General features: G+C 43.3%; 1 protein-coding gene across 4 annotated transcripts in view; it reads right to left on the reverse strand.

Moving 5' to 3' along the window:
• USP47 (ubiquitin specific peptidase 47) overlaps window positions 1-9,576 on the reverse strand; it is a 148,579-nt gene that overhangs the window by 78,989 nt on the left and 60,014 nt on the right. For all 4 annotated transcript variants that reach the window (XM_019519573.1, XM_019519574.1, XM_019519572.1 and 1 more), the window contains 3 exons: window positions 7,746-7,884; window positions 4,718-4,814; window positions 2,220-2,365 (listed from right to left, as the gene is read on the reverse strand). In XM_019519573.1, the coding sequence (XP_019375118.1) occupies window positions 2,220-2,365; window positions 4,718-4,814; window positions 7,746-7,884 (382 nt within the window). The remainder of the gene's footprint in view (window positions 1-2,219; window positions 2,366-4,717; window positions 4,815-7,745; window positions 7,885-9,576) is intronic.

A 9,576-nucleotide genomic window follows, 5' to 3' on the forward strand; every position in this document is an offset into this window, starting at 1 on the left:
ACAGCTGTCAGGCGTTCAGTCAGCGCAGGTGTAGTTAGGGATCTTCTGGAAGAGCTAGACATTTTTAAACCTGCAGGTCCAGATGCCCTCCACCTGAGGGTGTTGAGGGAGCTGGCAAGGGTCATCGCGGAGCCCTTGGCTCAGCTGTATGAGCATTTGTGGTCATCTGGCCAGGTGCTGGGGGATTGGAAACTGGCTAATGTGGTCCCAATTTTTAAGAAAGGGAGGAGGGAGGACCCAGGTAACTATAGGCCTGTAAGTCTCTGCTTGGTGCTTGGGAAGATCTGGGAGAGAATCAAGGAGCACATCTGTGGGGGGCCAGCAGGGGAGATCATGCTCAGGAACAATCAGCATGGGTTCATCAAAGGCAGGTCCTGCCTGACCAACCTGGTTGCCTTTTATGACCAAGCAACTAAATCCTTGGATGATGGTGTCGCCGTGGACGTAGTCTTTCTAGACTTTAAGAAGGCCTTTGACACCATCCTCTCACCCCATCCTCATCAATAAATTAAGCAACTGTGGCATTGATGCCTATACAGTTGGATGGGTAAAAAAATTGGCTGATAAGGTGCACCCAGAGAGTAGCGGTAGATGGGCTGTACTCAACCTGGTGAGATGTGAGCAGTGGGGTACCCCAGGGCTCGGTTCTCGGGCCCGCATGTTAAACATCTTCATCAGCAACTTGGACGAGGGGGTGGAAAGCACGCTGTCCAAGTTTGCTGATGACACTAAGATGTGGGGCGAGGTGGACACACTTGAAGGGAGAGAGAGGCTGTAACTAGATTTAGACAGACTACAAAAGTGGGCAGACGAGAATAGGATGGGGTTCAGCGTAGACAAATGCAGGGTGCTGCACCTTGGGAGAAGGAATCCACAGCATACACACAGGCTGGGGAGTTCCCCTCTTGAAAGCACAGAGGCGGAACAGGATCTTGGAGTCATTATTGACTCCAAGATGAACATGAGCCATTAATGCCAGATCGCAGCCAGCAAGGCCAGTCGCCCCTTGTCACGTATCCAAAAGTGCATTTCAAGCCGGTCCAGAGAGGTGATACTCCGCCTCTTTGCCACTGTGGTTAGGCCGCAGTTGGAGTACTGCATCCAGTACTGGGTGCCGCACTTCAAAAGGGACGCGGCCAGCCTAGAGAGGGTTCAGAGGAGGGCCACCCACTTGGTGAGAGGGCAGCAGGACAGGCCTTATGAGGAGAGACTGAAGGACCTGAACCTGTTTAGCCTCAGCAAGAGGAGGCGGGGGGGGGATGGGGGACGGACCTGGCGGCTGTCTACAAACTCATCAGGGGAGATCAACAGCAAATAGGTAGAGCCCTTTTCTCCCCAGCACCACCTGGGGTGACAAGGAACAATGGTAATAAGCTGACGGAGAACAGATTTAGGTTAGAGATCAGAAGGCAATTTTTTTACAGTTAGGGTGGCCAAAATCTGGACCCAACTTCCCAGGGAAGTGGTCATCATCCCTACCTTGGGCAAATTCAAGAGGAGGTTGGATGATCACCTGTCTGGGTTCTTGTAAACCCAGCATTCATTCCTGTCTGTGGCAGGGGGTCAGGCTAGATGATCTATTCAGGTCCCTCCTGACCCTAGCTACTATGAAACCATGACACATCCCACCCACAGCTAACTAAATCCAAAATTTATCTTTAAAAAAAAAAAAAGGACATTTTCTTGGATGATTCAGTGCAAAGTGCATCAGTGGAAGAGAATAAATTATGTTGCCTAGATCTCAAGATAAGGAAGCCTGTTTTGGAATGCTCTATACTGTTTTCTATTAGAAGAAATATCTGCATTTCCAGGTAATATTTAGCCTTTAAGATAGCTGTAGTAGATTTAAAGGACTCTCTTTTAAAAACAATATTTAGAACTTTAAGTCCTGATTAATGATGCTTTTATCAGGCAACATTTATTTAATTTAGAACTGCTTGAAAGAGAAGTTTGAAATATTTTGGCAGAATCAAGCATTTGGAAAATAAGTAAAATTTTGCATGGAAGTTTCACATGCTTGTTTAATGACCCAACTCTACCTAAAAGAAAGCAGTTCTTAGAAATAAAAAGCCATATAATCTGCTGTATTTATAAATTACTGGCAGGAGTTCTTTGTATAATTTGTTATGAACTGACATCAACAGTAGTTTAATCCCTAGTCTTTAGAGAAAAAGCATAAATTTATAATCACTGTACTTAATATAGACATCAAACATTACCCTCACTACTATCCCATCCAAAACTCCGTGTAACATCTGTAGTTTCAATTGCTCTTTTTTTGCTGGTTTGCAATAAAACAAACAGTCTTTGAAGTTGGTAAGGAATGCTTGTCACCGGATCTTCTTCAGACTCTTCAAATTCCCACCTATTAACAATATAAAAAACATTGGAGTAGTAGCTGAAGCAGTTACGTTTTGCGTAACGGGATTTAATTTATGAGAAATTATCTTGCTCATTGAAGTTTGCAAGATTATAAGAATTAACTGAAGCCCAATAATTTAGCTTAACAAGAATCATAATTTTTCTTTAAGTTTCATAAAGACACCCCCAGCAGCCAACCTCAAAACTAGACACATTTTTAAAAATAACCAAAGTTTTAAAAAAGGTCAATTATTTTAGAATCATCATTTTCACTGCTGCTGAACATTATTTCTGCTTATTTTTTAAGGTAAGGTTTATTTTTAAATCTGATGGCCATTGGACATGGTAACTTTGTTATTGCAGGTCTTTGCTGCAGTTACCAGACTTTCACAGGACAAAAGCTATAGTTGTACCTTAATTTAGAAAACTGCCTTATGCTTCTTGATACAATGAACTCATATTAAAAGCAGATACATCTACTTTAAAATAAACTTGCTCAAAATTTGCTTAATAACCTGTCCTCAGTAATAACTTGTTGGATTTAGCTCTATTGCTTTTTATTATTCAAACTACATAAGAGTACAAGACAATATCTGAAATGCCCAGGAAACAAGAACCTTTAACATACTTATGCCTTTCATGTAACATACAATGCGTGACTCAATTTTTAAAACCACTTCAAATGAAGCACAGTATAGTAGAATATAGTACTCAGCAATTTTTTTAAAGGCTACATCAATATGAATGCTTCTAGCTTGGCCTAGAGCAGGGGTGGGCAAAATACATCCCACAGAAGGACTTTGCTCAGCCCACAGCGGGTCCCTTGGTCCTTCCTGGCCCAGGCAGCATCCTGCCTGTGGAGAAACCCTGCACCCCCTGGGTATGCAGCAGGGATGCAGCAGCCCAGCCCTGTGGTACTGGCAGGGACCCACACACACAGCCCCAGCTTCAGCCCGCCCTGCACCCACTCCAGACTTAATCTGGTGGAGAGGACCAGCAAGGACCTGTGCACACAGCCCCAGCTCCAGCCAGACCCATGCCTGTTCCAGACCTGCCCATCTATGCTGAGCAGCAGTGGCAGCAGCTGGGCAGAAGTTGCTGCTACGTGCAAGGGAAAAGAAACTGCTTACCCCTCATGGGCCCTTCTTGCTGCAGCTGCCCACAGCCCGCGCATGGGATGCCCTGTGGCTCCTCGCATTGCAAGTGCTGCCCTCTTGGATGGCCTTGAGATGGCAGGGAGAAGCTGCAGGGCAGTCCAGGCACAGGCTCCAGGTGGCTGTGGCAAGAAGGGCCCAGCAGTGGTGAGGGGGAGCGGCTGCTATTTTCCTGTGCCAAGCAGCAGCTTCTGCCTAGCCGCAGGTGCTGCTGCCACTGGTCAGCATAGGCAGGTAGTTCAAAGCATGTGTGGGGCGGGCTGGGTTTGGGGCTGTGTGTGGGTTCTGGCTGGTCCACTCTGGCAGGGGTGAGTCTGGAGCAGGCAAGGGGTGGGCAGGGGCTGGGGCTGTATGCTGTAAGGAGCAGCAGGGCCCATGGCTCTGGGCTATTGTGAGGGTGGGGCGAAAAACTGACCAATCCACAGCAGCTCCCCAGAACTGCCTATGTGGCCCATGGGCCCAAATAATTGCCTGCCTCTGATCAAGAGCCAGGGTGTCAAACATCCAGCCTGTGGAGCCTTGCCATTTGTCCTGTATTCTGGAGATGCATCAGTGGTCACCCTATCACTACACCCCAGGCTCAATCAGTGCATGAGCCCACAGTTGAAATCTAGCCCAGGGCCCCAGGTTAATTCAAACTTCCCCTGGCTTAGAGGGTCAAAAAGAGGAGAAAATTAATTAATTAAATAAACAAACACTAGAACTTGCTTCAAAAGCAAGTTCTCCTCTTGTTTTCCTTGAAATGTTTGCTCCTTTGATCTCAACAGTCTGCCCACTTTGGAAAAAACCCTGCATTCCCTGAACACCCAAAGCTGCCAACGTTTCAATGGATCTGCATTTCTAAACAAAGGCCAACACAAAAAAAATCCCTGAAACCTGCAGCACAGTAAATTACCACCATTATTTTTTAATATGTCAACATTAAACAAAGCCTAGAACAGCAGCCGACAACATTCTGGAGCTGCAGGCCAGAACAGCCTCCAGCATGGGCAAAGACTTGTGCTGCCAACACATCACAGCTCCTCGCTGCCTGATCCCGGTACACGCACAGGCAAAGCCCCCACCAACCACCAAGACGCCAAAGTTCCCTGGCTCCACCTGCCAGATCCAATGGCTCCGTGGGCTAGATGTGGACTGTAAGTCATGTTGCCAACCCCTTGGCCTAGACTATATAACTTGAATAATACATAGACTATACTTACTTGTATAATGCATTTCTGAATTCAGGAGTCATGAAAAGTGTTTGTAGAAGACTGTTCAGATAACAAGTCATTGCTTGATTTACTAATCCCACATAGCCTAAGAAGATACAGATAAAAGTTGAAGATAAAAATAGTAACTTTTTTCACTTCTAAGAAGCCAAATGACATGAATGAATGAATGAAGATCAAAAACCAAAGACAAATGCTGTCATGAAAACCCCATGTCTCTGAACCAATCAGCAATTAATGACATAAGCTCTACAATTTGTCATTAATCATTCACCTAGGATAATATTAAGACTAAAGGCAAAAAGTTGTGAACTTCTCTCACAAACATTTCTTGGACTCAGGAGCATATTTTTAAATGATTCTGTCGAGCAAAATTCATACATTTAGATTTTACTAGGTGCACAGTTAAGCTCAGTTGTTTTGGGATATTCTTCAAAAAAGTATTTGAATGAAGTTTTGAATGAAACTTCAAGAATTCAGTGCAAGTCTGCTGTATAGTATAGCAGCTGTCCACCAACTGAACACCACTTTGTGCTGATTAATGAATAAATAGCCTCTAGAGCACAGGTGGCCAACCAGTGGCAAGTGCTACAAGTGGCAAAGGCAGCTGCAGTAAGTGGTATTCAAGCCTGAGGGATTCAGTAAACAGAGGCATTAGAGCTAGGGAGTGGGGAAAGGCGGAAGGAAGCTGCTGTGAGAGGTGGCATCAGGTGTCACTGCCAAGATCCAAAATAACCCTTCCCTAGCCCTGCAACTTCCCTTCCCCAAATTCATGGCTATGAATTCTCAATCACCACATAAAACTGTGGCAGTTGTGGGAAAACAGAAGGGTTAGCCTCGCTTTTGATGGCGATACCTCTATCACAATAATGTCCTACAGCCACTCCACTCCGCAGGGCCTTGAAGTTCATATCCCTTGCCTCTGTTTTGACACCTAAAGGCACAAGCTCTATCTGGTACCCCTCTGGAGAGCAGAGATAAGAGCAATACTTTCCCCCTCTTGTAATGACTGGTTAAAAATAACTACTATATTCACTATCAAAAGTTTTTCTCCTCAACTCATAAAGCATATTCACCTAGATGAACTATATGATGCAGCAGCAAGATCAGCTCTCAGTGCTCTCTAAAATTTGTAGCACGTTGAGGATTTTAAGTTTCTGGTCAATATTAAAAAGTTAAACATGTATACTGATACACACAGCTACATAGACATTTTGAATGTTTATTTTTATACCATTACATTTTGTATGCTGAAGCTGTAAGTGGCAAGAAATCCAAGAGGTCAATGCCATACTCATAGCATAACAGGCAACTATACTTTTCAATGACATGAGAGGATTTTTGTGAACAGGGACAGAACCGAGTTGTTTGTTAAATGATTTCATAAGTTGGTATTTCAAATATAGCACATAAAATATATCTGCCCATATAACACGATTCAAACCAACAAACAAATGCAGATACCAACAAGAGCACCATCAAAACAAAATTATTAGTTGGAGGTACGAATGGTCAGAAATTGGAATGTAAGAGGAATAAAACTTTAGAAGCACATTAGCCTCAAGCAAACCTTTACTTTAATCAAAAACCACTTTTGAAGGAAAACACCTTTGCGCATATAACAATGCCATGCGAGTCAAGGACAAGACATTACTGTCTTTTTGCAACAATATGAGAACCATCAAAAATACTGTATTTACTCAAATACAAGATGAAGTTGCCCCCCCCACAGTTGGCATGGGGGGGGGAAGCCCCACAACTTCTAATAACATACAACAAAATCTCACTAAATACACTATCATTAAACTGCTGCCAAAAGCAGCATGTTCTCAGCAATGGAAACCAACTGTGAAGCTGATTAAATGCAGCCAACACTGAGCATGACTAAAACGCATGGCCTACACTGACCAAACATCTTGATAGGAGGCAACCGCAGGAATGGATTAGCATACCCCATTTAAATAAAACCTGGCAGTGGCTATGAAGTGCAGTTCCCCTCACTACCAACTCTTTTTCCAAGTCATGGTGAGCCATGGCACTGTATACAGTTCACTCAAAACCCATCAGCTCCTCTCAGCCTGCTGCAGGGTTAGTGTGGCCCCACTCTCCATGTGGTGAAGCTAAACCAGGTTGCCTTGCACCTTATCTGCATATAAATTTTTGGCGCATACTAGGACTTGAGCCAAGAACACCCAGTTCCAGTCATGAGTGGAGACTAGCAGATGCATCCATTGGGAGGCGGAGAGATATCTCTGAAGTGTGTACACATACACACACACAGAGCAGTGCTGAGCTGTGGGGTCACCATAGCTTGAAATGTTGTCGACTTTGGTGAGGCCCAGCCCAGTGAATTCTGTGCTAAGTCACAAGCCTTTGGCCTTGGACTAGTATCACGAACAGTTTGTACTACATATACGTGGGTGGTAAAGTGGTGCTCAAAAGTGTGTTTACACAGTACCGGTGCTAAACTTGGAGTGGTCTCAAAAAGGTAGACTGCATCAATTCTGGATGAACTGTGTCTATGGGTACCTCCAGTAATTGGTTTATATGGTAAATTATGTTTATTTCAAGGTTTATTTCCTAATCTGCCCCTCACTTCCATGGTCCCAGAGAGAGCAGCATCTAATAGTAAGGAAGCAGGGAAGGGGCAGAGCAGAGAGCAAGAGGGCTACCTGATCACCCAGATTTATTTTCCCTGCTGTAGCAGTGGGAGGGAGACAAATTCAAGTCAAACCTCCAATAGCTGGAGTCTATACCTGGAAAATTTATAATTTTTACATAAATAGAATCTAATTATTTTGGGGTTGTCTTATAATCAGGATCATCTTCTATTTGAGTAAATACTATAAATGAAGTATTTAATCTAACATGTAAATGTATTTTTTGAAAACTGCAATTGACTTCAAAATAAACTGGAATCCTGCATCCTTAATGCAATTTAAATTTTTTTTTAACAATTAGCTGTTTAAATTATCTTTATCAAGCAGATTAAAATAAAGTAGACAAAACAATAACATACCTGTCTCTGATTTAGTCAGGATTGAAGAGTATGAGTAGTTTTGACTAACGTAATCACTGGTACAACCAACAGAGCCTTCTCTTGGAAGAGGACCTATAAATCTATCTTGTGTACCATCATCTGTTGAACTACATTCCTGCTAAAATTTGAGTATACAATGATTTTAGGCAAAAATATTTAAATCAAACAATTTTTTCAAGTTAATACTCACTTCTATAGTCTTACTATGGGCTTACACACACACACACCATTTTTAAGTATCAACAATTCAATTTTGTTCAAGTCAAGCACACAAAATTTAGAGAATGTCAGATCTGTTTGCTTTCGAAACATTAAATCTCCACACCACCCACCTTTAAAGCCCATTCTTTCCTGAAGATGACAGATGGATAACAGAATGCAGCATGTGACTATGACATTAGAGATTGCTATAATACATGTATACAAATGGGCAAAAATAAAGTTGTGTGGACAACCAGAATTCTAACATTCTCTGGTTTTCAAGTGTTTGAACTTAAAATGTTCTTGGATTTCATATGTAATTACTATACAATTTTTAGGGTGTTTTTAAAGGGAAAATATGCACGTGTGTGTATATTAATATAAAATACACGCACACTTTCCTTTTAAAAACACCCTAAAAATTGTATAGCAATTGCATATGAAATCCAAGAAGTATGCGTGTGCATATATATGCTAGAGAAATAATTAGCTATATATCATTAGCAAGGTTTAAAATCCAAATTTTCAGCACCACAGCCTTCTTCTACCACTTGGCTTCAGGACTATGATGCAGCAGCTAGTACCAGGAGAAGAATGCCAGCAGGGGAAGATGCTAGAGTTTTATAAAAAAAATTATTTCAAAATTGAAAGCTATAGGTAACCTAACATAAGCATTTATAACCACCTCCCTGATAACTACAGCCTATATAGCACAAGGACTAGAACAGGGCCCCAAACTGCAGCAGAGGAAATTCAGAGAAGAGATTAGGAAAAATTTTGTGACTACAATGGTAATTAAGCTTCAGAACAGGCTAGCTAGAGAAGCTGTGGAATCTCCATCCTTGGAAATTTTCAAGAACAGGTTAGAAAGACTGGGATGATTTAGTCAGGGATGATCCTACAGGGGGCAGAACTGGATGGCCTCATGAGCTGGAATCCTGGTTTTCTCTGATTAAAAAAATGCCTAATTTTTGGATTAAAAAAAGTAACCCAAAATCCAATTTTTTCCATAATTACAATGAAACGCCACTATATAATAGATATTAGGACTGTGTAAAGCTTCAGTAGCCAATTTGATTCAAAGGAGATTTGGCCCAATTCAGGAACCAAATCTCCAAATTCGAATCAAATTGGAGACCAATTAAAAGCTCCGAATTGATTTGAAGCATTCGAATTGCTTCAGAAAAGTATTGGAAAAGATTTGTCCATAGACTAAACAAGCGGCTGACGCAACTGCCTCCAGTGGGTAAATCTGTTGGGGTTGGGGGAGGGCAGAATTGGGGCTCGGACAAGCTGCAAAGCTGGGGTGGGGGGCGGGCACATTACTCAGGAAGGGGGGCAGAGGGGTACGTGACGTGGGTGCGGCAGCACTTGGAGTGGGAGCTCTGCCCTGCTGCTGCTTGCCCAGCTGGGCTATAGGGGCAGGATGTGGGCAGGACTTGCTCCCAGAGGAAGACAAGCAGCAGCAGAGCGTAGCCCTCGCTCCCAGCGCTGCCGCACCCGCATCCCACACCATTCCGTGCCAGCTGGCAAGCAGTGGCAGGGCCGAGTCCCTACTCCCAGCGCTGCTACGGTGCAGCAGCGCTGGGAGTGGGCTACGCCCTGCTGC

The sequence above is a fragment of the Gavialis gangeticus genome, unplaced genomic scaffold, assembly GCF_001723915.1.
Source record: "Gavialis gangeticus isolate Ggan-Ray unplaced genomic scaffold, GavGan_comp1, whole genome shotgun sequence".
Classification (NCBI taxonomy): domain Eukaryota; kingdom Metazoa; phylum Chordata; order Crocodylia; family Gavialidae; genus Gavialis; species Gavialis gangeticus.